General features: G+C 39.5%; 1 protein-coding gene across 3 annotated transcripts; it reads left to right on the top strand.

The window, feature by feature from the left end:
- The first annotated feature begins 1,486 nt into the window (after positions 1-1,486).
- On the top strand, positions 1,487-26,406 carry PAPOLG (poly(A) polymerase gamma). 3 transcript variants are annotated; one of them, XR_012585924.1, is made up of 24 exons: positions 2,213-2,339; positions 5,624-5,782; positions 5,858-5,924; positions 6,598-6,679; positions 6,763-6,872; positions 7,689-7,742; positions 8,849-8,960; positions 9,610-9,699; positions 10,307-10,445; positions 10,597-10,669; positions 10,752-10,872; positions 11,165-11,249; positions 11,609-11,662; positions 14,063-14,182; positions 14,514-14,623; positions 16,916-17,037; positions 17,125-17,294; positions 18,169-18,275; positions 18,352-18,590; positions 19,500-19,571; positions 20,159-20,215; positions 21,018-21,131; positions 25,224-25,456; positions 26,289-26,406. XR_012585924.1 is itself a non-coding variant. In XM_074578526.1 (23 exons), exons 2-22 carry the CDS (start codon positions 5,736-5,738, stop codon positions 21,114-21,116), a joined length of 2,130 nt encoding a protein of 709 aa, XP_074434627.1. In that variant the 5' UTR covers positions 1,487-1,558; positions 5,624-5,735; the 3' UTR covers positions 21,117-21,131; positions 25,224-26,244. The 3 variants fall into 3 exon arrangements, 2 of the variants coding, with proteins under 2 accessions (XP_074434627.1, XP_074434626.1); XM_074578526.1 differs by lacking the exons at positions 2,213-2,339; positions 26,289-26,406 and adding an exon at positions 1,487-1,558 and having other exon boundaries at positions 25,224-26,244; XM_074578525.1 differs by lacking the exon at positions 26,289-26,406 and having other exon boundaries at positions 25,224-26,244.
- Positions 26,407-27,609: the final 1,203 nt, after the last annotated feature.

Raw genomic sequence — 27,609 nt, 5'->3', positions numbered from 1 at the left:
AGTAGTGTTGAGAGAATCATAAATTATTAAAGAAAGCCATGATAAACTTCTGAGAATAAAAAAGGCATAACTATTAGGGATTTAAAAAAAAAAAAAGCTCTCAAGAAATTTGCTTTAAAGTTTGGGGTTTTTGGGTTTTTTTTTTTGGCTTTACCAGTGCAATTTCTTGCAGAAGCATCTGATTTTCAGAGATTGAAACATTAGCACAAGTACTGCCATGCAAATATTCAATAAATAAATAAAGTCATTTTTAACTCCCCATAGCGTGAAGGTATTTGAGGAGGGTAGATAAGGCTATCCTGCTAACAGTACCGTCGTGTGTGAACATCGAATGTTTGTTTCATTAGTTTGTTGAAATCTCAGGACAAAAGTTAAGTTTGTGTTTCTTCAAAGCATCTTGCAAGATAAAATGTATTTTACTTCAACAAAGGCAGTACAGGCAACCCAGAAAAGTACAGAAACGATGCATTGGATTATCACAGGGAAACCCTCTGATACGCCAAGACATCAAGATGGTTGGGAAGCAAATTTTTTTCCAAAGATTTATTCAACTTTACAAAAACATTATGTTTTTACTTTTAACTTTTTGCAGGCTCGAATGTGAGTGGGGAATTGCCATCTAAGTATTATGGTGCAGAATTGTCTCGGGGTATTTTGGTTGCTTCCATACCTAGTGTTATGGTTTGAGAAACACACAACAATTTATTGTCATTTAGACAGTTATTCTATCACCTGGTGACCCCTCCCCACCCAGGAAGGGGAATCAGGGAAAAACCAGGGAAACGCGAGGGTTGAAATACAAATAGATTTAATAGAATAAGACTAAATAATTAATATTAATAATACAAAAGAACCAGTATTGATCCCGATACCAATATAAAATATACAAGAATTATACTCAGCCCATTCTATTAGCACGAAGCTGTGCACTCACGCAGGGGACAGCAAATATGGGACACTGCGAGCGCTGCGGGTTTGGGAGGAAGGGAAGGGCTCAGGGGTCCAGCGAGGAGTTCTCAGGATCGCTGCCATCAAGGGACAGAGCACTATGCAGCAAACTTTCTAATTTATATTGAATTTGACGTTGATGGTATGAAATAATCCTGTTGGCGGCTTGGGTCAAGTGCCTGGGTCTCACTTCTCCTCATCCCTGCACCTGGCAAGGCTTGAAAACACTGAGACCTTGAGTCCCACATAGCACAGCTGGCTATAAAGTAAATATTTTCATACATTCAGACACTAGAGTCTTCTAAAAGCGCAGTTTTCCCAAGCATTAGAAGAGAAATTAGTCCTGTGTCATTCAAACCAGCACAACCAGCTTGTAACACGCTATGTTGGCCCAAAATCATAGAATGGTTTGGCTTGGAAGGGACCTTAAAGCTCATCTAGTTACAATCCCCTGCCATGGGCAGGGACACCTCCCATTAGACCACGTTGCTAATGATATATGGCAATAAGTTTTGGCAAGTACTCAAAACTATCTGCTGCCATTAACAATGTGCGTTAAATCCTCCTGATACCAGCTGACATGAAGCGACACTCTCTCCGGCATTACTAGGTGAGAACAACTTTGTACCAGGGGTACTTAGTACACTATTGATTTCTGCCTTTCTTTCTCTCCTCTCCCTGGAAGGGGGTGTCTGGGAGGTGGCGCGTGGAGGGCAATGTCCCTGACCCCCAGAGGGACAGCCCTGCGTGTGGTGGAACCACCGCCCTTCCCGGTGGGGCCCGCCCTGCTGCCGGGGCTCTGTCAGTGCCTCACTCCCCGCCCCAAGGGCGGCGGCCGAGCCGGGAGAGTTTCCCCCAGCTTCCAAGGGGGGTGGCAGAAACGTCGCCGTGTCCTGAAGGTCAGACAACCCCCCTCCTCGCCGGCCGGCAGCGGGAGGCAGGCTTCCCCTCAGGGCTGATCCCCATGCTCCCAACCCTCAGCCTCGCTCCGCCCACCTCCTCCCTCCTGCGAGGAGCAGAGCAGCCTGTGCACCTCTCGGTGTGGGCCGGGGGGAGGGAATGTCCGCCCCGGCAGGGCTGCGCCTCAGCCCGTTTGGTGGCCGGCCGCGTCCCCGCCGCTCCCCGTGAGGCGAGGGGCGGGAAACGCCTCAACCGCGCGCCGCCAGGGGACGACGGGGCGGCCGGCGCGGCGGAGGGGGGCGTGGCCTCCCCAGCAAACCCCGCCCCCCGGGAGCGCTCCCCCTTCCCATTGGCTGGGCGCCGCAGTGGCCGTCGGGAAGGAGGCGGTGGAGGCGGCGGCGGCGGCGGCGCGGTGGATAGAAGGGGCGCGAGCCGTTGGGCGGCGGTCGCGGGTCGGGCTGTGTGGCGGGCGCCATGAAGGAGATGTGCGGGTGAGGCGGCCGTGGCCCCCTCCTTCCCTCGCCTCACCCCTCCTCTCCCTGAGGGGCTTTCCCCCCCTCCCCCCCTCCCGTTAGTCCCCTGAGGGGCCTGGCGGGGTGAACGGCTGCGGGGGTGTTTGAGAGGAGGAAACCTGCCTCCTGTGAGGGAAAGCTCATCTTTAAAATAAACGGTGGACCTTTTCTGCGTGAGGGGAGGCAGGGCGGGCGGGGGTGAAGGGCTCTGCGGGGTTAGCTCCGGCTGTCGGAGCCCCCGGGCTCGGTGCCTGTCTCCGCCTTGTGTTGTCGCCGTAACCTGGCAACGGCGGCTCGGGCCCTGTGGGGCAGGCTTAGGCCGCGGGTCCAGCTTCATCAGGGGGAAAAAGCGCCTTTCTCTCCATGTTGGGGTCGAGGGTGAGGTGCTTTAACTTGCCGGGAGGTGTCTGTAGGCTTGTTGTTTTTCTTATTTTTTTAGCATGAGTGTGTGTGGTAGGAATGCAAGGTGTAGCTGGTGTTACTTCAGTGAAGGTCGTGGCGTTGGGGTTTTTCTGTTTGTTTCTCGTCTGTTGGGTTTTTTGTTTTGCGCTATTAATTTTGGTGGTTCAGGAGCTGATTTCCAGCCATTCCCCCTCCCAGGTGGTGAGGCTGGAAGAGGCCGGAGTGATGAATTTCTCCCCGGCTCAAGGCAAGTTGACCTTTGAGACCTGAAGAAATGCATTCACAGTGAAGGCTCATATACTGCTCTGGTGGCTGAGGGCAACTCCCTGAGCTGTAATAGCGTAAACGTATCTGTTGTCTCTCAGAGAATGCAGGAGAAATGGATTCCAGCTTTGTAAAGCTATAAATAAGTGACAAAACCTGGAACAAATCAGTTTAACTTCTTGTATGGAATTAGGATCCATCAGAACAGAAATATGTTGGAGCTGTTCACTGTGGTCAATAAATCATAGCAAGAGTTGGCAAAATATTAAACTGCAACAGACTTCTTGTTTAAACTGAAGGCTGATGGACAAATAGGTAGTATGCTGTTTTATCTCTTAAGATCCCTTCTTTGTATATCTCTTGGCAGTCTGGTGCACTTGAGAGAGAGATTATTTTATTTTTTTTTCAATTCTGAAGGGGGCATGAGTTCTATTGGGCATAAGTCGCTCTTCTAATAAAATTTTCCAAGTGCCATTTTCCTCAGATTTTAAGTTGTGAGATCAAACTTTCAGTAATACACGTAAGCAACTGAAAAATATCTACTATTGACTAAAAGAATTTAATATTAAGAATATCTGATATATCTAATTGATATTGGCCTTTATGCTAATCTCTAATTATAGTCTCTGTAGGAAGAATGGGGCAGTGGAAGGCAGATGGTGGCCTTCTGTACACTGGAAAGAAATATAGCAAAGTCTAAAAACCATTCTTGTTTTGTGCCAATTTTCTGAAGTGCAAGTTGTACAATGCAAGTAATATGTAAAATATGTAGGAAGTTGCTGCTGTAGGTGTTTTAACTTAGATGTCATGTACAGCAGTTAAACATAGGCTTCCCTCCTGTATTTGTTATGAAAATGATATCATAAGAAGAAAAATATTAATTATGAATATTTTTACTTATGCAGTGGAAGTTGACAATGCCTATAAACAAGGCAAGGCAAATTAGGTCAAGGCCTAGTTACGCTTGTAAGCAAACAGCCCTTCTGACTAGGGAGACTATTTGATAGGACTACAGGCCTAATACCCTTCCCCAGCTTTTTGGAGAATGCATAGAAGAAAGTTTGAAAAACTATCTCATAGAGAGGAGGGGGATAAAAAAACCCGCTAGATGACTAAAAGCTACATCTGTAGTTGAATAAAACTACCCTGAGAGAGAGAGAAATGCATCTTCCTTCAATGGAAGAGTAAAGGCAACAATTAGAAATAGTGAGCTCTAATAAGCTGTCTTTCTTTACATCAAGTGTTGAAGCTGTCCTGTGAGCATTCCCTATTCCCATTCTAGCTGAAATACGTCATATACCTTCAATAGTTACAAGCATCTCTTGACTAAGCCAGCTTATATTTGTGAAGTAGAAAAATATCCAGTTTGAATAATAGCATAACTAATACTTTTAGCCTTGGGGTCTGGATATGGATTCTTTGACAAGCATGCTGAGTTGTATAGACTTTTTAATGTGTCTCCCCCTTTTGCTACTAGTGTTTCTGTAGAGACCTTTGATCCATTAAGTACAGTTCTTACCTCCTGTCCTGATCCTTTCTCTCTCCTGCTTTCAGCTGACAATGCAAAGTAAGATGTCTTCTCAGTTTTTCTCTTTCCAAAGCAAGGGTTCTATAGTGTGTGAGGGGGAAAAAAAAAAACTAATGTTGCCCTGCCATATCAGTCCTGTGCTGTTTCTGATTGCAAATAAGTCTAAGCATGCGGGGCAAGCAGAGGGTTGGAGGCAAAAATTATGCCTTTTGGTAACTGGAGTTCCAGGGATAGTAGCCTTGTGGGCCTCCAAACGCAGGTGCCTGGTGTCCTGCTCAGTCTAACTGGGCAGCAAGCTACCTAAGCCAGATTTGAGCACCCTCTACAAAGAGAGTTTAACTAGTGCTGCTTTACATGCTGACATACATCTCTTGGATTTAGATAAAACAGATGTATGTACAGCTAAGCCTCTGAACTATAAAAATTGAACACTGTGTTAAGAGCACGAGGCTCTCCTAGCAACATTAGCTTCAGATTGGTTGATATTTTCATTCATACTCTTCCATTAAAAAAAAGCAAGATAATGCTGAATTTACTGCATCAATTATTTTTAACAGATCGCTTTGTTATATGTCCTTCGTCTACAATCAAGTATAATGCCCTTCCAGAATCAATAGAAGCACATTTAACTAAAAGAAGACAGTGTTAAATTGTCTTGTTTAATGTTAGCAGGAAGCTGATAGGAATATGCTTAAATCCAAACTGATATGAAACTGAAACATGCCCAAAACTTCTGCTGTATGTAGTGTCACCCTTAGTGGATTTCAAACCTTTTAATTCCCTGATGATAAGCTCTAACTGTCTAGAGCAATGCAAGTAAGTTTTATAAAGATGATAGCAACTTAGATCTTTTCTTATTTCTGCATGTTTTTTAAAAAAGTAGTTGTGACTTCTAAGTTAGGTCAAGTTATCTAAAAATCATAACGGGATTTTTTTTTCTCATTTATGTTAATGATGGGTAAAAGAGCAGAAGTTGATTTGAGAACCTGTAAGCTGAAGGGTGTTTTCCAGTAAGTGTTTTTTTTTTTTTTCTTTTGTGAAGTCTTCAGTATTTTATTTTCTCCCACAGTACTTCTAGGCTGCAGAACCAGCCTCAAAGGCACTATGGAATCACCTCTCCCATTAGCTTGGCTCCTCCAAAGGATATAGATTGTGTTCAGACTCAAAAGCTAGTTGAAGCAATGAGACCATTTGGAGTATTTGAAGATGAGGAAGAACAGAATCACAGGTATAACAGGACTGTAAGATTTGTTAAACTCTTAAGGTTTTTTTGAGGCAAACTTAACGTGAATTTTCTTTACAGGCTGGTTGTTCTTAGTAAACTGAATAACTTGGTCAAAGAATGGATTTCAGAACTTGGTGAGAGCAAGGTAAGGATTTTTTTTAATATGTTCTTATCAGAACAGCTGGAGCCTTTTTATTTCTTTTAAAGGCTGTACTACTAGGATTTATGCTAGAGTTTATCTTCTCACTTTAAGTGTCCAGTAGAACTGTAGTAACTGCCGTTGAAATCAGGTATAAAAGAGATTTCAGATGAAGATCTTGAAGTCTTTGGGGCAGTGAATGAATTTGTGAAGTGGTTCTATCAGTTGACTTGTAGCAATTAACAAAGCTGAAACAGTATATTGTGGGGTGAGATAGATGGCAAATGGACACTAATCTTGCCCCAAACAGCCTACAGCACTCAATCTAGTTTGAAATTATTACACTAGACTTGCCTTTTGTATAGCTCTTATTGTGCTAAATTAGTGTGTCTGCTGCAGGGAAGACTAATAATAGGTCTTAAGGTGTGTAAATTAGTGAAAGGACTGCTATGTTACTCTTTTTTTGTTTGTTTGTTTTGAGTTACAAGTGCTTGCTTCATAGAAAAAAAAAACCCAACAATATCAGTCTATTAAACTAACAGCTTGGTATGGGAGTGAGAAGACATTGTTTATGGAGGCTGTTGTAGTCTTTTTAAATAAGTTGTAAGCTAGTTAAACTTGCGCATAGGTTAACGTGTATCTTGTATTCTAAAGTAAGCTCTTTCTCTTCTACCCACAGAATCTTCCCCCTTCAGCAGTAGCAAATGTCGGTGGCAAAGTATTTACATTTGGTTCTTACAAGCTTGGAGTGCACACTAAAGGTAGAACTTCCCTTGTCTGGTCATAGTTCTAATGTTTGAAAGTGACTTCTAACAATAACAGAAGAAATGAAATCTCTTTGCAGGTGCTGACATAGATGCTGTTTGTGTTGCTCCTAGACATGTCGAAAGATCGGATTTTTTTCAGTCATTCTTTGAAAAACTAAAACATCAGGAGAAAATAAAAAATCTAAGAGTGAGTAAGCTCTCTCCTTGATAGATTGTGCAACTTCTACAATAAGAATATTCATGCTAAAGACTTGTATTGGTAGTGAATGTCTTACAAGCCAAAATAAAAAAAAGAAATTGTTTCTGAGCACCTTCTAAAATATTATTTTATGCATCATGAAAAAGTTGAAGTCAGGCTTTTGGTTCCTTTCCCCAATGACTGTACATCACATAAGAATCTTTGTGGTATGCTTCTTCCCTATCCATGGTTTGGGATTGAGTCACCTGTATCAAAAAGCAAGACCGTCCCTAGGAGCCTTTCTTTAATCTTAGATGTAGTAAGGGGCTTGGAAATAAGGTAATTGCATGGAGGAAGAGGAAGGGTAGCCTGAAAATTAAGGAAGTTGAATGTGATATGGAAAGGCTTCTGTCGGTAGAAAATATAGGAGACTAGTGCACACTGTCAAATGGGGACAGAATTTTTTTGATTTCTCTGCATGTTAACCAGTAGTAAAATAGCAACAGAAATATCTTACTTTTCTTCCTCACCACCAAGGTGAGTAGATTACAACCACTGATACTGATGTCTCATTGTGCAGTGTTTGTCCGTTAGAATACATGGTCATCCTTTGTATCTCTTGGCTAAATGAGTCTTTAAAGCTAGTGTTAGTATTGAATTAATGCTATACTGCTTGCTGCTTATTATCAATTCTTTTTGTTCAGAAACAACTCAGTCTTTATACTGAGTAGTTTAGCAGTGTAAATTCTGTATCGTACCATATTTTAGGAAAAACATTAAAGTAGCAAAAGATGTTTTCTTACACGGTTATCCTCTCCTTTATAGGCAGTTGAAGATGCATATGTGCCAGTTGTCAAGTTTGAGTTTGATGGCATTGAGGTAAGCATTTCAATTTTTTCTTTAAGTGAGTAAATCTCCTTTCTTGCCTTGGCATAGGACACCTTTTCCAGGAACCTGTGACTGCTATTTTGGAAGGTTATCGGCATCTTAAAGTATATTTAGGAAACTGTAACTGAACAGCCTGACCACAACCTGTCCCAGGAGAATACATTGCAGTAGAATGGGAGCTTGTAGGAAAATAATGTTCTTATGCCTGGCAGGCGTAAGAACGTCAGGGGCATCTTTTTCTAAACCTGCCAGGGTAGCCTACTTGAGTAGCATTTATCTCATAAGGATTGTGTAGAGGGGGAGTAGAGGCAGTGTCCTTGCTAACTGTTCTTAGCTCTGACACCTTAGCTCTGGATCTTTCTACGAAGGGCTGCATATAGTCTAGTTTGCTGTACGAATTGTGTAAGCAGACTAAATGTTTTGTTGCAAATCAAAAATGAAGCTGTTATCAGACAATCTGGAAAATGAAAAGTACTCGTTTGACTCCTGCCTAGGTTTGTCAGCGGCAGGTATCCTTGTATCTTAAATACATCTTATACACTGAATAAAGACCTGCATGTTGTAGTACCTCAGCGAGTTACTGCTTGGTATCGCTATCATGAAGACACTTACTCAATTACCTTTTTGTGGCCTTTATGTGGTATAGATATTCACGGAATAACTTTCTTGCCTCAGGCTACTAAAAAACAGATACTTTCAGATCAAAAGGGCTTACTGCGTGTTGAAAATGCTCTCCCCTTTGCTGAAGTGTCATTGAAGTGATTGAACTTACATCTTAATTCTATGGTTAATTTTAAGTTCCCTTTTAATGGAAATTCTAAGTTTAGAGTATCTTTTCAACTTAAAAAACCCTTTCCTTTCCCTAGGTTAGAAAGGGGGGATTAAATGGAGGTTTTGTAAATGAAGTACAGAACTTATAGCAATTTTCTTGAGTTGTCTGGCAAATAAATCTCTTGAGAGATGTATCTATAGTTGCATAATTTTAAATGCAAATGTTAACTCCTCTCTTTAGACTTGACTAACTGTCCCCCACTAGCGTGCTGTTCACAAACAGTGTGGCATTGTAACTCATGGTTGGCACATTTTTTCCTCTTAAGATTGATCTTGTGTTTGCAAGGCTGTCTATGCAAACTGTTTCTGATAACCTTGATCTTGGAGACGACTCGCGTCTGAGAAGCCTGGATATAAGATGTATACGGAGCTTAAATGGTAAGCGTATTTACACATCTTTAAAAAGAAAGCGTTACTAAAATTAGTATAGAATGCCCATTATACAACCCAAGTTTCTATACAAGATGCAGAAACTGATCTTCTGTATACTTGAGATCTGAGGAGGCGGGAAAGTAGGCTTAAATTTAGGTATTTCAAGGAGTTGCATGTTTAGATAGACCTGTATGTCGTGTTTCTTTGATCAGGATGTGTGCATTGTTGCAGTTTGCCACAGAAACTGCTTCAGATGAATAGGTAGAGCACTTGATAGAGATGAATATGTTGTAGTTGATTTTTTTTTAAAAAAAAAAAGATATTTAAAATACCTGGTGCCTAACTTGCTCACTGTTTAACACTGGTTTAATTGTTCCTGGCTGTTGAAAGAAACCTAGCTTTTGGACTCCTGCAGAAAGGCCTTATTAAAAATTGTTGGCTGTAGCCTAACCTATAAATAAGCTGTTGAGGGCACCAGTTACCTGAAGTGATGCTGAATGTTATGTGTAATCTATAATTTTCTTAAAGTAAGACAAAGCAAGTAATCCAATCTTGTTGTCATAGACTTGAATGTTAAACTGTAAGCTATTGATCCAGTATAGCATAAAACTGATTTGTACCTCTTACTAGGAACTTCTGTACTTTTTTCTTAAAGGCTGCAGAGTTACTGATGAAATACTACATCTAGTGCCAAATAAAGAGAACTTCCGGCTCACGCTCCGTGCAATTAAACTGTGGGCAAAACGTGAGTAATGTGATTGATCATGGTCTTTAAATTTTTCAGAGGCACCCCATGCTGAAAAAATAGGACCATTAGAAAGACAGCTGTTTAAATGACTGGTTTAAAACTAAAAACAGTTTTTAGTTTAGATTCAAGGTCTGTCCATGTGGTAGATTCTGTGTGTGTGTTAATGGGGTAGAGAGGGGAGGAGAGGCAGGTGCCTACAAGACGAAAGTTTGTGTTGCTTATCAGGAACCTGCCTACAAATTATTAAAATGCCAAGTTAGGTATAAAAGCTTGATACATAAAGAATAAGAAAATATCGTTTGTGCATGTGGCTAGAGTAAGCGCTATAAGAATGGCAGAACTTTTTTCTTAAGGGAAGTTGGAGTGAAGCAGTATCTGTAGCAGTGCAGGCAAACTTTGGAGTAGCAGTATTTTGGGAAGTGGTGTGGTAATGATTCTTTTTCTCATCACTGTAAGGACCAACCATTTTGGCCGAACTACACTGCAAAAATAACTGACTTTGAGGCCAAAGTGTTCTGTAGATTGTGAAGTTGGTGCTGTAAATTTGAAGGAATATACTTGAGTTTTGAAAGACTACAGGCTAACTACAATGTATCTGTTCTAGGTCGTGGCATTTACTCCAACATGCTGGGATTTCTTGGTGGGGTTTCCTGGGCAATGCTAGTAGCAAGAACATGTCAACTCTATCCAAATGCTTTGGCTTCTACTCTTGTTAACAAGTTCTTCTTGGTTTTTTCAAAATGGTAAGAGCTATTGTTTATTTTCATTTGCATAAAGAAGTAAGACTTAGAAGTAGTTATTTATATAAGATTTACATTAACAACATTCAGTCCTACCCTGAATTACAAGACAGAATTTTAAATGAACAGTTAGTTACTGGTTTTTCTTATATAGGGAATGGCCAAATCCTGTATTGCTGAAACAACCTGAAGAAAGCAATCTTAATTTACCAGTATGGGACCCTAGGGTAAGTAGACACTGAATTCGGAAGCCTTTAAACTTTCTTCTAACCTAAACTGGTGCTAAGCAAAATTGTCTTAACATTGTAGGTGAACCCATCAGACAGATACCATGTAATGCCTATCATCACCCCAGCCTATCCACAGCAGAACTCTACGTACAATGTATCTATATCAACGCGAGCGGTAATGGTGGAGGAGTTCAAACATGGTAAAGTTCTTTCCACGCTTATCACCTGTTTAAAAAGTATAATCCTTGCTATATGAAACACCATTATCCGAATTGATTGTATTCCATGAAGTGTTCTGCCCTTTTAGGTAGAATGGGTTTCTGGGAAGTATGCCTGTTGCAGGCAGTAAGGGACCGGTTTTACAATGAACTGTTGTAGTGGGACCTGCATTGTGTCAAGGGAATTCCTGCTTTTTGATCTTTCAGTTACTGTTCAAAACTTTTTTATCTTGTAAAGTTTATGGTAATGAGGTTTTTTCAATCTTAATTGTAGGTCTTGCAGTTACAAATGAGATTCTCCAAGGAAAATCAGACTGGTCAAAGCTGTTTGAACCACTGAACTTCTTTCAGAAGTACAAGTATGTATGAAATCTGTTGTCTGAACTTGAAATGATTTACTTACTGGTTAGCATAGCGAGTTTTAACTTGCAGTCTAAAGAGAAGATGGAATTAATGTTTGTTTTTCAGAAACTGGAGGGAGTCATATGAATTTTGGTAAGGATAAGTATAGGGAAGGTAGAAAAAATGTATGTGTTACGCAACTGGCACAGTTTTTATTAGAAAAAATCAACCATGATATTTAGAATGTAGCAGAACACAATTCTGAAAAACACAGTTCTGTCTTGTCTGGAAGTCATATTCTATACATTTAAGGCAGTTTTTTGTTTCAGTTGAAGGAACATAAAGTCCTGAGCTAATATAATAATTTTTCTTCTAGGCATTATATTGTGCTGACTGCTAGTGCCTCTACTGAAGAGCACCACTTAGAGTGGTAAGTCTTGCTTTAAAAGTGGATTTGATACATAATTGAAACTCAGTTCGATGTTGCACTTTATTTTTGTTTACTGTATTAACAAATTAAGTATTAAACTGTGCAGCTCGGCATGGAATACAGTACCAAGTTAGTAGACAGTTCATCAGCAAAATTAAAAGCTTTCTTGTGAAGGCAAGTTGACGTAAATCTTGCTGTTCAAGAAGTTAACCTAAAGATTTGAGTCATGATGAGAAGGAACAAAGAGGGTTAGTGTGTGTATGCCTGAAGGTCAAATGCTCTGCGTCATCTGGAGAAGCAGATGCAAGGAGTCTAAGGAGACTGCTTACCCAACATTACTTCAGTCAGGAAGGTGTTCCTTGTTGCAGAGACTGAAGCAAACAGGGTTTACTTGAAGTAACCAGATGTGCAATGGACACTGGAGAGCTAGTTCTCTTACTGATTTACAGAGTGGTGGTCTCCAAACTTTTTTGATCATACACTCCTATTAGGAAAAAAAAATTTTTTTAACATGTACTTGCAATATATATCGCCTATTTGCAAGTCACATACACGTTACTGATGTTCTAATATTTTCTTCCTGTACCTCAATGGATTGTCTTACGCACCCCCCGGGGTACGCCCCCCATACACACTTTGAAGACCACTGTTGTAGAGCCTTAGAAGACTTGGTTTCATAACTTTTTTTACTGGGTGTAATATTGAATTTAGGACTAGATTGCACCCAATGCCCTGATTACATAGTCAGCCTGTTCCAGAGCTTACATTTCTCCAGCGAAGTGAAATAAGACTGTTTAATCTGTTAAACCTGACAGTCTGCTCAGAGCATCTGAATGCTGATAAATTGTATCTACTAAGTTTTAATCTAGTAGTGTTCTTAGACAGCTTATGTCTAGTGCTGAAACAGATCCCGTCATCACACTTGATAGCGGATAGGTAAATCACAGGAGAGTTAATCTACTTTGTGAAACTTAACGTGAGAACCCCTTCAACTGTAGTATAGAGGAAATGACTGCTTATGACATGATATTTGTCACTGTCTCAAGGGAGATATGCCAATAATTTGTTTAACCTATGTGAATGGTTTGACTAACTGTGAATCTTGAAATAAGGGGAAGTGGTGAGGAATTAAGGTACTGTAATGCGTGTGGTGTTTTTAACTTTGTAAGGCTATTAGTTGTTTAGGAATGAGTACTTTGCTTGCTTTGCTCAAGTATGCAAGCAAAATAGCTCTGTGTTAACAGACCCATGTTCTGAGGGCATCTTGGTTATATTTCAAAGTTTGGCTTGCACTTTAAGGCAAATAATTTAATTCTTGTACTATCTCTAAAAGACAGCTTACTTAATGTTTAGAAGTAGCTCTAATAAAAAGTTCAGGTAAAAGGTATTACCTAATACATTCACTTAAAAATTGTATCAGGTGCAGCTTGATGTCAGTCGCAGTTAGGTACACAAGGAGTTATAGGCAGAGGGCTTAAAGCCAAATAATTTATAGTGTTAAATGGTTTTAAGTGTACAAAGCTTATTGTATATCACAATAAAGATGAGGAAAGTTCTGGCTCCAGTAAAAGATGATGTTTTTGCAGTGACAGAAATGGAAGCAAATGGGGCTTAGTTTTGCATCTGGGAAAACTAAAAAGCAGAAGATAAACTTGCTTCAGCTTTTCTGCTATAAGAACAAGTTTAGTTCACTAACTCTTCAATGGATTTGGAAATAGATAGCATGTCTTTGTTGTTCACCAACATGATACTTTTGAAGAATGTACGGATTTCTGACTGCTTTCAAAGTTAGCCATGTTTTAGGTAAAAAGGGTAAAATGTCAGTAGTTTACTTAAAAGAAAAGCCTTCATGGTCGTGATTCATTTCTTGGGTAAGTTTCTGATGAGATTGTGTTGACTAGATCATTTATTTATTAAAGGAACTATAATTTTCAATTTTGTTAGAAGAGGGTAAACTCTTCACTGATCAATCTGCAGGAAGAATCACATCTTTGCTCAGATGTAATTGAATAGTTATGCTTGAGCCTTTTTTAAACTGCTCTTCTTGATCTTTGGGGTAAAAAGGTGTTTTGCTGCACTTCAAAATGCAGACAGAGGTGCTGCAATCGGCTTCTTGTTTATACTTTCGTCACGGGTTATAGGTTGAAGTGTATCTATATTGTTAAGAGTACAAGTTAAACTTATTTACCTCTGTCTTTGGAAACTTTAAAGCTCGAATATCACTGGAAACATCTCAATCTATTGTGTGTGATATAAAAATCTAGTATCTGTTCAGCTGAATGAAACTTACTCCTTATTTATTGGTTAGCATTTTTTGTATTAACATTGTGTTATAAAAAGGCATGTAACTAATGTGCTGGATGCAGTTAAAAAGGAGTAAATGTTTCTTGTTCTTATTAGGGTTGGCCTTGTTGAATCTAAAATCCGTGTGCTGGTTGGAAACTTAGAGAGGAATGAATTTATAACTATTGCACATGTAAAGCCACAGTCTTTTCCTGGCAACCAAGAACTCTGTAAACAGTGAGTTTCATTATTTTTCTGAAACATGATTTAGCCAATGTATTGTAACTTGTTTATATTCATTCACCTCAGCTCATCAGTGAGAGATGTTCAGTTCGGTATCTACTGTTTTGTAGGTACGAGGTCTGACAGGCAGGTTCTGAGCATGTAAGATCTTTTTAAAGAAGGGAGAACTTCAGAGGGAAGTACTCTGAGGACTTAAGTATGGGCTGACTCTACTCTTTAACTGCTGCGTACAACTAAACTGTTTTGCTTAATCCCTTCTTGATAGCAGATACTAGCATCTGAATAACTGTACATAAATGATAGACTTGTGAATCTGTCTTTTTAGGAGTGGATATGTGTCAATGTGGTTTCTTGGAATCGTATTTAGGAAAGTGGAAAATGCAGAAAGTGTTAACATTGATTTAACATACGTTATACAGTCGTTCACAGATACAGGTAAGCCTATATTTCACTCCAGTCTTGTAGGGTTTCATTTGTTTTATTCTAGTGGAAGTTGCTTCACAAAGTGAGTTGTGCTTCTTTCTGGTACTAGCTGTTAGATATTTCTATAGAGCGACTATAGAAGATTAGCTTTAAAAATGTACTATTTTGACACTTTGGCAAAGTAAGTTCATCTTGAAACAAAGTGTGTACTACAGTCATACACCATATATCATGTGAAATAACAGTTCTGCAGATCATAGTAAACACTCACAAAGGAACTGCGTTTCATGAAGTGGACAGTCAAATGTGAAGCCAGATGTCTGTTTACTGAACTTATCAAAAACAGTTGTCAGTTGGTGAACTTTGAAAGTCGGAATTAAGTGTATCAGGCTCTAAAATAAATTGTTAATGCCTGTTGACAGTATTTCTTCCAAAATAACTATCTGTGTATGATATGATCCCAGAACTTTGAAAGTCAGCATGTTGTCACGTGTAATTACATGTAGTCTTGCATGTAAACCTTCATGTTCATCTTCCATTATTACTCTTGATAGATGTAGAAATAAAGTAACATTGCAAGTGTGGTTAGATAATGCTAGAATAAAGGGATTTTGGGGTGAGTCGTCATTTGAAAGTCCGTAATCTGTTTATTACTTGTGTGAGGTCAGGCTCATGCCTAGCTATCATAATGAAGAACTAAGAAATCGGGTTACTCTTCTGAAGTGACAGTTGTGTTTGGAGAAAGAGTTTTAAACAATGGACTCCTTTAAATGTTTGTTTGGACTGATGAAGAGTGTATGCATGGTACCAGCATGAGCTGTGTGGTGTCTTGCTCAGACAACACAAGTAAATGCAGTGAAACCTGACCCTTTTTTTTAGCTCATGCTTTGGGATATGAGAAAAGCACAGAAAAACGCATTAAACTGTCAGTTTCAGGCCAGGCAGGGTGACTTCCTCAGACTTGCACTGCTATCTGTACTGATGCTTGCCTTGTATGCTACATACAGTGGCACTGTGTTTCAATGTTGTGGCAAATGTAAATTATGTAATAAGGTTTGTGTACTGCTCTGAGGCTAGAACTAATGCTAAATCCTTTTTTTTCTATGCACAAACTTGATTAAGAGCTATGTGCTCTTAATTTAGCAAAGCACAGTCTATAGTACATTTCAGGTAGAGGGTTTGAATCCAGAGAGATTAAACAGAAAAGGTATTGAGGCGCGTGAAATCCTTTGGCAAATGTAGGAGTGACCAGTAGTTATCTGCAAGAAAACTTTTATCATGTGCCATGACTTGGAGAGAACACTTTTAGAGGGCAAAGATTAGCTTCAGGTTGATGGGATCAAGAACATAAGGTTTACTGTTTGGAAGGCTTTTAAGTGAACTTTTCTCTCGCTTATATGTAAAAACATTATTGAATTTACTTTGAAGCAACTGTTCATATTTGTGCTTTTATTTCACTTCTAGGTGTACTGTAGAAAGACTTATAAGCCTCTTTGTTGCTTGTCCTTACTTTGATTCCCATTCTGTATGTTAGTGAGCTGACTTTCCAGTTAGGCTCATGATAGGCCTGTTAAATAAGCTTATCTAAATGTGACTTAATCCTGTAATAACTGTTGTGCTAGTATAGCATTTTTAAGTTCCATAAAAGGCTGTTTGTAGACACTTAACAAAAACCTGTTTAAATTGCAGTGATTTTGATAAATTGGATGTCCCTAAAATCCAGTCTTACTTTCTTGGACAGATAGAATTTTAAAATCTAAACTACTGAGAAGTTATATAATGTTACAGAACTGTTAGAAAAAACCCCAATTGTCACTATAAATATAAAATAAAAAAGTAGTCCGAATCTTCTGGTCTCTCATCAGCTGTGCACAATTAGGTTGATTCCGTTAAGTTCTCTAGATCTATTCTCAACCAGAAAACTAATGGTTAAGGAGTACTATCTCTTTCAGGTTAAAATCAACTCGGATTTGGATTCTCTCAACTCACAATTCAGCAGCATGTGAACTGCATGATTAGCAAACCACAGCTGTAACAGTGCACATAAATGCATATTTGCACTTAAATAGCTGTTATTTATCTGGTCTGTACTGGATGTCAAATGAGCATCTTGGGTCACGTTATTCTGGAATACACACATGTGGAGTGGTTGGGTAGCATTTTGTGTTCAGTTAGGCTGGAAAATTCTTGCTCTTTGTTTGGCTTGACTTAAAGGCTTGCTATTTCTAAAGAAACCGTATATAACCTTGACAAATACCTAATGCAAACATGCCCACTAAGCTGTAACACTAAATTTCATGTTAGTTTACAGGCAGGCTAGCAACCTCAATGTGCTAAAGGAAGGTATGAAGATTGAGGCAGCTCATGTGAAGAGAAAGCATCTCCACTATTTTTTGCCTGCAGAAACCTTACAGAAAAGAAAGAAGGTATAACAACAGTTTAGCTTGTCTGGCAATATTTTTTTTGCTTTAATAACTACTTGAAGACTTAATTATTTTTTTTAACCATTTCAGCAAAGCATGTCAGATATTACTCAAAATGCTAGTGGGCTTCAGTGCAAAAGGACTTCTTCAGATGGAAGCTGTTTGGACAGTTCCAGGGACATGGGCTCCAGAACACTATATAATTCGTCTTCATTAAATAAGATATCTAAATCGGACGCCTCTACAGCAGAGATAGAAAGGTTAGCACAATAACCTTAGAACTGTGAAGAAGCTGCTTTTAACTGACTCACAATGTGAATGAGGTCTAGAATTTCTTGTTTGAATCTATGTGGATCATAAGCTGACATATCCTTTGGGCACGTGGTGGGATATGATTAAATCCTTGAAAACGTTTAATGCACATGAACACTTAGGAATGAAGAACATGAAGAAGAACTTGATACAAGAGAAATTATTTGGTCTTCAATATAAATCCCCTTAGGTTAGTGTATAACTTGAAGCTGGAGTATTTTACGTATAGATAACTGTTCTTACTAACAAAAAGTGTAGTTAATGCCAACCAGTATTTAGTTCTAATGAAGTGCTGATCTTGATCACAGAAGCACTAGAGCTTCTGCTAACTTAGTGGAGCAGTATGAGAACTTGGGCAGTAAAAGTGTCTGTCAGTCACTTCCTGGGAAGTCTGTCCATAAGCTACTTCAGCAGAGGAGGAATATGTAATCTTGAGTGTAATAGCCCGAAGTGTAATGCCTGCTGTGTTCAGACTACTTGATCCTGTAAGAGTAGCGTGCAAAAAAAAAAAAATATTGGGTGCGTGTATGGATAGAGCAGATACATTCATTAACAGCAGCACAGAGTGCTGGGTATATTAAGCTGGAAAACAGTACCAGTATGTAGAGACTCGCTAAAGAAAAAGCTTGAGTTCAAATTCGCAGTCTGAAGTTCATCAAAATGACGATCTCATGCTAAGTTTCCTGTGAGTTTGTGTTGTTTAGTAGAGCTGTGACAATGAGCTAAGAAGGTAGATGCTTGTCTTGCATGAAGTTTCTGGAAATGAAATGTAGAGTATTTTACAAACTAGCAATTTATAACTCTAGCATCTGACTTTTACAGAAATGCTGTATGCCACAGGCCTAGTGGTGGTAACAATAGAGAGAAGAGATCTCATGTAGCTGTGCCATCAGTGTCTAAGGGACTCTCCATTCCTGTTATTGATTCACGTATGTATTGAAGTAGTGGGTGGAATGCAGTCTTTAATTTCATAGCTGTACTCTAAAAGCTCAGTGTCCTCTACAGAAATGCAGACTACAGTTGCAGTAAGAACATCGGGACCTCCAATTGGTTACACCATGCCAGGACATAACACAGTTTCTCAACTGAGAGCATGTTTTGTCCAAGGACAGCATGAAATAAGCGGGACTCCAATTACAGATCCTAAGAACGTTGCACCTAAACGACCTTATTCACCAACCTCTAAAGGAAGTCATTCACCTACATCAGAAGGATGCCGCAAAAAAACAAGGGATGGAGAAAAGGTAAGGAAGGGCGAGGGATGGGGCTAGGCCAGGGAGGGTTTGATATAGCATTAATTATTGATGTAGAATAAATTAAATAACTGAGAAGAAATGCATATATACATCCCCAACTGATTCAGGAATCTAGACTTAAGCATAATGATGGTTTTACTAGGATGTAGATATGCGAAACTGTCTTGGATATAATGTATAGCTATTAAACAAATATTTTTCCAGGATCTGGCACTAGTGACTTGTTTCTAGTCTGGTAGCAGGGTCTCTAAATAATACTGTACTTGCATGTTACTGCACTGACCAATTGCTGAATGAACTGCCTTATTTGGAAGTGGTTCTTAAAAAAAAAAAAATCAGAAAAAAATTATCTTAAAATGAAGAGGATATGAATCTTAAAAATGTAAAAGTATGAGCTAATTTTGTTCTGGCAGATGATTTTTGAATGCCTATTGATAGTTCTGCTTCAGAAATTAACAGTCTACTCAACAGGTGACCCACTGCTGAAATGACAGAGTAGAGCTGCTTGTTAAATCTTGTTTTGGTGGAATCTTTAAATTAATGCTTGACTTGTTATTGCTATAAATAAATCTCCTAAATAGCTGTTCCTGTGGCTTGACCTCCGATTTGAGGCAGGGGCAAAAAACAACTAGGAAAAACTCAATTTTGACACTTGTAAAGAATCAACTTGCGGAACTGTTATCTAGTATTGAATATTCCAAGTACAGATTTCAAGGTTTGGGTAGTAAGACTTTTTGAGAGGCTTGAGATTCTGTGTGGGTAATAGTAGTCTTGTTTAAGTGTCTTTTTTAAGAATGGCCACTAGTACAGTTAACGTGTTGACTGGAAGCTGTACCTGAATATGAAGGTAACTTTAGTATAGCAATTATTTTGAGTCTGTGTATTCTGTTCTTCTAGTTAACTGGCCAGGATTCAGCATTCAAAGATGGTGGCAATCCAGAAGATGTCAGGAGAAGATCTACAGAAAATGTAATTTTGAAGTGGTTTTACTCAGTGGACTAACAGAAAGCTGAATGGACTGTTCTAGTGCCTAGACTACTTCACATAAATATTCTACCTGTTTATTGATGTAAATAAAAATATGCTTTTTAGTTTCACTTATTTCAGTCTTTGTTTCCCAAATATTACACCTGTATGACCTATCTTTTAAAAGAAGTAACTACTAGATGATTTGGTAGTATCTAGCTTCTTGCCGTGCCTGATATCAGATTTTATTATTTTTTTTAAAACCACTTCACTGATTGAAAACTACTGTAAAGGCTAAAGCAGTTGGCCACCCAAAGGGAGGATAAAGAGCTCTGTATTTAGTGTAGCTTGCTAGTGAAATATAAACTCTTGAGGGAACGCCCTCAAATCAAGATGTGGTCTTGTTGGTAGACTGAAGGTTGAAATAACTGAAAAGCTATATGTGTGCTTATAGGTCTTAAAAAAAAAAAAGTGGAGGTTGTCAATGCATGGGTGTACGTAGTTTTTAAGTATCCTAGCTGCCAGACCTTGCTGTCTCTCAGGTCATGAATTTGACAATACTGACTAATAAATCCCTTCTGGCTTTTTAGGGTGGCCTTGGAGGAAAACCCATGCGGATTCCAATAATCAACCCATCAAGATCACAGGTATTATTTATTGTGCTTTTGTATTCATAGGTAAAGCAAAACTAGAATTTCTATCTTGCGTACAAAGACTTACGTGCTGTTAATCCCCGTAAACTTGGTAGTTCTAAATAGGTGATAAGCTTTAGCCTGTAAATTGTATAGCTGAACAATGACATTCACTCACAAAAGTGAAGCCAAAGCTTCCAAGTTATTGAACTTGAAAAACCATGTTTCCGTGCACTCAAACACTGAGACGGTTTGTTTCTGATTTGCTTTTTTTCTTAAGCAAAAAGATCTGTACTCCTTGTAGATCTTCTATAACGTGATCTGAACTTTTATTAAATACTTGTATACTGATTTCTGTGACCAGATTTGGAAACTTTGAAGTGTATAAGTGGCATTAATTCTTCTGTGTCTTGTACAATATTGTGAAATTGAGGGTTATAAGACTGGAAGTAATCTGAACAGTAGAGACACTCTGTTTTCCCGATCCATGGATCTGAGAAGAATGGTAGCTTCTTCTATTATGCTGTTGAGCAACTTGCAACTTATTTCATCCCCCTCAGGAATATAATTATCTCAATTGATGCTAGGAAAGAAGTGTACAGAGGGCAAAATGCTCTTCTGTAAACTGGTGGTAACTAAACAAGTGGCGTGGTGGGGAAAAAAATCCTTCTCTGTAAATATTTGGGTTTGGGCCATACTGTTTTGGCACATAATTGTTATATTCAGCTAGGAAAAGGGTTTACCTGCTGCGTCTCATGATTTAATGAATTTAAAACTTCCTTTTTTTTTTTCTGTGGTATCTTTTTGTGTGTTGTAGAGGCTTTCCAGTAAAGAACTACCGGATTCTTCATCTCCTGTTCCAACAAACAGTATTCGTATTATTAAAAGATCCATCAAACTTACCCTTAACGGGTAACGAGTATCTCTTCAGGTAAAGACGATAATCAGTTCTTTAGTGGTCCATATTATCAATGTGTATTGTAGTTACTAACAAAGTATGGAAGGTTACTGTTGCCAAAATGCAACTGGCCAGTTAAAATCATGGTCTTATTTTATAGTATTGTTAGATGCTTGCTTCCTTTCGAACTACTTTTTGCACATTCTTGTAACAGTTATCCTTGTTAGTCTTTTTAAAAAATCTTAACTGTCACTAGCTGAAACAGCTTTTGAAAAAGCCACAAAAAAAACAACCTGTCCTGTGACTTGGATTCAGAATGTATGTAAACAGGATTAGCTAGTCACTGCAACCACATTCTGGTTTCAAGTGTGTATGAACATGCTTGTATTCATTTGTGCTTTCCTAGTTCATGTGCATATATTGTTCTTATCTTAAATTATTTTCCCGTTTGGCACATACACTCCTGTGCATCTGTCACAACGGCGCTCAGCTAGTAGCTTTCCACTGCCTAGCACAGCCATGCACTACACAAGTATTGCTTCCCATGGAGGCCCATAAATAATTTAAATATTGAAGAAAATACAGCGGAGGATGCTACCAAGGTGTGGAGATGATAGTCGTGCCCCATGCCATGTTATCTGATTTTTGTCTTAAGGCTGCTCCAGTATGAGACTCGAGGGTTTTTTTTTTTGTTGTCACTGGGTAGTAAAGCTAAACTCAGAACACACAGCTGAAGATGCACTTAAACATTGCAACAGGCGAGGCTGTTGTGACACTACTACCCACCTGCAGGCTGCAGCCTTGAAAGCAACTGGCATGCAGAAAGTGGTTTCAGATAAACCTCGAAAGCTGTTCTAAATAGTTACATGAAAACTTGTAGTAGTCTTAAGTCTGGTTCTGTAAACTGATAACACTGCTTACCCAGTTAAATGCATTAAGATTTTTTTGAGAGGTGGGGAGAAATTCTGATCATATGAAACAAATGTTATGCTACCTCTCTATTGTAATTTCTATATAATTTGGTGTTTTTGTAAATGAAGTTGTATGTGTTTTCCAGAGTATTTTTGTATGTACTGTAGAATACTATCTTCCAAAGAGAAATTGAAAATCTTCCGTGTCTCTCTTTTTTTTTTTTTTAATGCAGGTGGGATCTGCTTAAAAATCCAGACAACTAAACTAAATGTAAAATGGGGGGGGGGGCAGTGCCACAAAAAATATGTTCTACAGAATAATAACGTCATGCTAGAGTCAGTTTGAGGAAACTAGGAACTGCTTTTCTGCTTCTAGTATTTCCAGGTTTTGAATTAATGGCCTCTGAATAATGCAGTTAACAATTGTGTTGGAAACTGAAGTCCCAGATTGCTATGTGGACAACAGATATGCCTGAATTCTTCTAAAATTAGTTGCTTGGCTTAAGCAGCAATTCTGAGCTCTCATCATAAGTATCCACCTAAAACCAAAGTGACAAGACCGAAAGGCTGTAAAGCAATAAGAGGCATGTATCTTGTGATGTCTTGATTCTCTAGCATTCCTCCTCCTGCTAGTATTCCAGACTTGTAGAAAGCATGAATTTATCACAATATACTTAGTTTTTTTTTCCTTATTACCTCTGGTTTCCAGCTTGCTTCAAGTGCACTCTATCTCTTAGAAAATTTGCCTTAGTGTGTTTGAGAGGTCTCATTCTTCCCCCTCCCCTCCAAAAACCCCAAAACTTAGACTGCGAGGCTTAGGTTTAGACACAGGTTAAAATTAAGAAACGGAACCCATGTTACTTAAGTGTTTTTTAGCAGAACTACACCATGAATTTATAAAGTGGTTACCTTGGTTCTGTGGCCTGTGTTAGAACTATGGTATTAACATAGTGTCAAGTCTGTGTACTAGTTACAGTACGTATACAACTTCAGCACCTGTGTAAATAAAAATCCATCATGACTTTGAAGGAATTAAAGCTGAAATAGGTGATAAGATAAACAGCAAAGCGAATATGAAAAGTCAGTGACTTACAAAACAAAATAGTTTATAATTCTGTAATATTACCATGATTCTAAACAAATTCTTCCACTTGAATATTCTAAGACTGTTAAGGGCTGTTTTGGCCTTAAATGCATGTGCTGACATAGAGGTGCGACTAGTCTCAAAGTAACCTAGCTAATGGATGTCAAAGTATATGCCTTTACACAGATTTTTTTTTTTAACTCTTCCTTTGCAGTTATCTTCTAATTGCTCCTAGTTCCTCTCTGCTTCTCCCCCCCCTCTTTCCCCCGGCTTTTAAGAAGATTGTTTAGGAAAAATTTAGGTTACTAGTTTCTTGGACTTGATCCAGCATAGGTGAGATTACATGGTTTGTCTTAATATACCCTGACTCAACACTTTGCCCAGTGCAGAGCGACATCACTGTTCTGGAGTTCCCCTGAATGTTGCAGAAGGATTAAAACAGATTTCAGCCGTTTTAAATAAAGTTCAAACGGCAACATTCAACTTAAATGTTTTCCTCTGTTTATGGAGCAAGTCCTCTGTTATAGTGATTGAAACGAAAGTTACTCGTGCATAAAGACGCAGTGAGGGAGGCTCTTTAATATCAGACATTCTGCAAACTTTGCTGTTTTCTATCTGCTTTCTTAGCTGGTTGCTGTGCGTGTGGCTTGGAGGGCCAGAGGGAAGAGGTGAGGGAAGCATGATCAATCTCATTAAAGAGGAGCTGCTTTGTATTGAAATTGTGTATGGTTAGTAACTTTGAGCAAGAAACTTCATTGCTGGAATTAACATCTCCTGTGGTTTTACTTTAGATATAAGCAAAGAAACAGTTAATGTAGAGTCGCCCACACTTCTACTGTTGCAATGGATGTCCCTTTAGAAACTAAGAGAGAAAGTAATAGAGTACTTACTCTTTGCCTTAATGAGTAAAAAGCAAAGGAGGTGTGGGGGGGAAGTGTTTTGAAATTGTTAGTCTTGACTTTGGGAGGGAGGGGGCTTTTTAATACTGCCTTTATGTAATACTGAGTGACGTAAGCTGTTTAGCATAAAAACACAAGCAAAAACTCCTGGCTGTATTTTTGCAATTACCTCATCGCACTTCTTATAAAGAGTCTGGTCCTATGCATTATTCCAGTAATTGAAAAGCTGTGGTTGTAGCGTGCTGTGTATCTGTGTGCAGCTGAGGGGCAAACAGCCACCCTGGCCTGGGGACACTCCATGCCCTGTCCCCAGAGGAAATCCAATGGCTGTAGGGGGCACCTCGGTCTGAGCAGTAACCGGCTCCTGTGACAACTCTCCCGCAGGGCCACCCCACTGGGCTGCAGCCTGGTCCCTCCGCCCGCCCCTGCAGAGTGGCTGTGGGGGCTGCGTGCCCTTTCCCCAGCGGGGTGAAGGGGAGCTGTGGCCCAGGCTTCCCACGCTGGGAGGGGTTTCCTGCTGTAAGGCCTGTGGCGGGGGCGGGCTGGGGACAGAGAGCTGCATGCGCTGTGACGGTGCGGGCATGTGACTGCTGCAGTGCTCCGGGAAACACTGCTGCACCCTCTGCTGCCTGCCACCACTGACCACCCGCCTGGAGGGGTTGGGGGGGACCAGCTGCAGCCCCCGGCTTCCTGGCCTGCTCTGCTGCTCTGCCTTTTCCCGAATTCTGCTGGGCTAAGCAGCGTCCAGTGGGGTGTTTTCCAGCCCCAAGCTGAGTGGTGGGCTGTTGAGCACTCGTAGCGTGCTGGTTAGCATGGACTGCCCTTCATCCTGGCTGAGGGATTCTTCAGCCATCATCTGTCCCTGGGGTGCCAAGCTCTGAGCGTGGCCCAAGACCTCCAGGCTGCTGGACCTTGTGTATTTTTTTTTCTGGGAGGATCTTAGCAAAACAGAAGTCTGGGGGCTGATTTTCCTCTTGTTCTAGAAGATACAGCCTGTTGACTTCTCAGCTGCCTGACCTTCAAGAAATTGATAGAAATCAAGAAAATCAAACTGGGACTGCTTGTCCTTGAGCAGTTCCTCTTTGCTGGGAAGACCCTGTCTGAATCATCCTGCTCTCTTCACCCAACCTTGTTTCTTATTCATGCTTTATGTCTTTTCATTTTGTCTGATCCCAGGCTCTTGCCTGTCTTCCCTTCTCTCTGGTCACTTTCATTTTCCTTTCTCACCCAGATCCATCTTTGCTTCCTCTGCATTTGGACTGGGTGGTAATTTGTTCTGTGCCGATGGAGTGAATAGCCCTGGGAGTTCTGAAACCAAAGGAGAAATAACCTACCCTGTTCCAGTGTGTGGCAGCCTGACAATCAGCCACTTACTGCGGGGATGATCCTGCTCACTCTCTGCAGTATGTGCAACGGAGAGAAATCTAAAAACTTTTGGCTACTAAGCAAGTCTGGCAAGCATGTGTAAGTTCAGTCTTTTCAAAGGTTCAACACATGCCCAGATATATGTGGCTTTTCAAAGGAAGAGCAAAAAGTCCAATAGCGACAGCAGCACAGCCTCTGTGCTAAATTTCATGTCCCTGTTTCTGAAATGTGAAGAAGTTTCTTAATAAAAGTTTTAAGAATTCTTTGAATATAATTAAAGCAGCATATGTTTCCCATGACTCATTCTTAGAAATGGTTGAGTCATTTTTGTTCTGTTTTTCCTAAAAATCAGCTGGAGGCACAATATATGTAATCACACTCCAAAGAAAAGTCTTTGGCAAACTTGGAGTAACTGAAAATGTGTCCCTAAAATAGGAAGTGCATCTAGCCATAACCAACAAAGTACGTTGATAGTAATATGATAAAAATAAAACATAGTACCTACTTGCTGCAGCATTAACTAAAGCTAGAATTTATTTGGCCCCTGCAGTTTTAATGCTGCTCCATTTTTCTTCTGTGTGGTCACTTAGCAAGAACTGAAAGTTATCATAAGCACTATATCCAAGTGCGTGCACACAGAGAAGAAAAAATGAGGTTTTGTGAATCACTTGATGTATAAGTGTTTGGCTGTGTGCCTTCAGCACTGCTTTAGTTTGTTTGTTGTGATTTTTGTCGGATTGTTTTTCCTCTCATTTCTTTGATACTGAATTTACATTTTATTATGTACAGCTTTTTCTATTACTTGAGCAGAAGGGCATAAACCTGTAATTGTGAGCAATTCAACAGAGGTTTCTAATAAATAAGCTAAAGAAGTATTGTTATTTTAATACATTGCTATATTGTATGTTTTCTACTCTCCCAAATGAGGCAGGCATTAGACTGTCGGGGAAACTGAAAGCTGGTCCTGCTTCTGAATTGTATATACAAAACCAGAAGTCTGTAAGTATTTCTTGCAAGAGTTGTAGCTGGTCATGACATTCACTTCTGCTTTTGTCTAGATGGTATAGCACGTTAATTTTCACCACTCATTTTGAGTGTTTTTACATGTCTTTACCAATACTGTACCTTTTCTGCTATGTAGGATAACAGCTGTTGGTAGAGTGTGTAAAGCAACCTGGTATAGGTTTTGTTCAGTATGGTTACAGAAAAAAAAAATCCAGCCTGTCAAATCATGAACAACAGGAAGATCGTAGGTACAGGATTTTCTGTATAGTGATTGTTTGCAGTAATTCAGTTAAAATCAAATGGGACAAAAATATGCCTCTGGGAGTTGTCTTTTGAGGAAAATGACTATGTTGCAAACAGGCAAGTACTAGCAATGAGAAGGCAAGGGAATCCCCTGTTTCTGTTCCCCTGTTCACCCACTAAATAAATCACTGGGTTACACCAAATGATAAGTTGCGTAAGTACAGAGATGTTTACTTTCTGTAATTAAGAGTAAATATTTGGCACATGCCTGTAAAAATTATAAATCTGTTTACTAAATTATGTTACTCTTACTGAAATAAGTAATCAACAGTGTGTTCTCTCCCATTCTTACATGTTGTGACTTCAAGTGGGGAAAATTTAGCAAAGGTAACATCTCAGTTTTCTCCAGACTGTGCTTATTTAAAGTTGTTTTCAGTTCACCTTTCAGTAAAAGTAAGCTGAGGTGGATTGGCCAGAAGCCCAGCTATGGAGCTCAAATAGAGGTTTGTATGTTCAGACTCAAATGTTGTGTGTCTTCAGCCTTAAAGGTCATCCCTGATCTCAGTGGCTGTGATGTCAATGGGGAATCCCTGCTGCGCTTCTGTTTGTCCTTGTGTGAAGGTCTAAAAAGTCAAAAACAAATAAAAATAAAAGCAAAGCCACTGCTTAGCAAAGTTTAAGGCTTCACTATAGAAACTAACCACATGTTCTTAGTATCTCCTAAGCAAGACTGTGTTACTTTATCAGCTGCTGCTTGTATGTGAACTTGGGTCTCTTCTTGGTCACCATTCCTTTTGCTTAGATTGTTTTGTTTTTCAACTACTTATTAAGGGGAGCTTTTTTGAGCAACATGGGATGACCTTGTATTTGTTAAGTAATGGATGCCGCTGACACCAGCGTTTAAGATGACTTCTTATCTGAAATAACTGGACTGAGGATGAACCACTGTGCCCACTGGTGTTTCCTTATTTGTATTAAGTTTTGTTACTATTGTGCACTTTTTC

The sequence above is a fragment of the Larus michahellis genome, chromosome 3 (genome assembly GCF_964199755.1).
Source record: "Larus michahellis chromosome 3, bLarMic1.1, whole genome shotgun sequence".
NCBI lineage: Eukaryota > Metazoa > Chordata > Aves > Charadriiformes > Laridae > Larus > Larus michahellis.
This window is presented reverse-complemented; position numbering and strand designations above follow the sequence as displayed.

What these genes read in the sequence shown, in the direction of transcription:
- PAPOLG (XM_074578525.1), top strand. An exon ending in GCTTGGAGTGCACACTAAAG is followed by an intron (nt 6,680 to 6,762) that starts GTAGAACTTCCC and finishes ATCTCTTTGCAG; the next exon opens with GTGCTGACATAGATGCTGTT. An exon ending in GGTGGAGGAGTTCAAACATG is followed by an intron (nt 10,873 to 11,164) that starts GTAAAGTTCTTT and finishes TCTTAATTGTAG; the next exon opens with GTCTTGCAGTTACAAATGAG.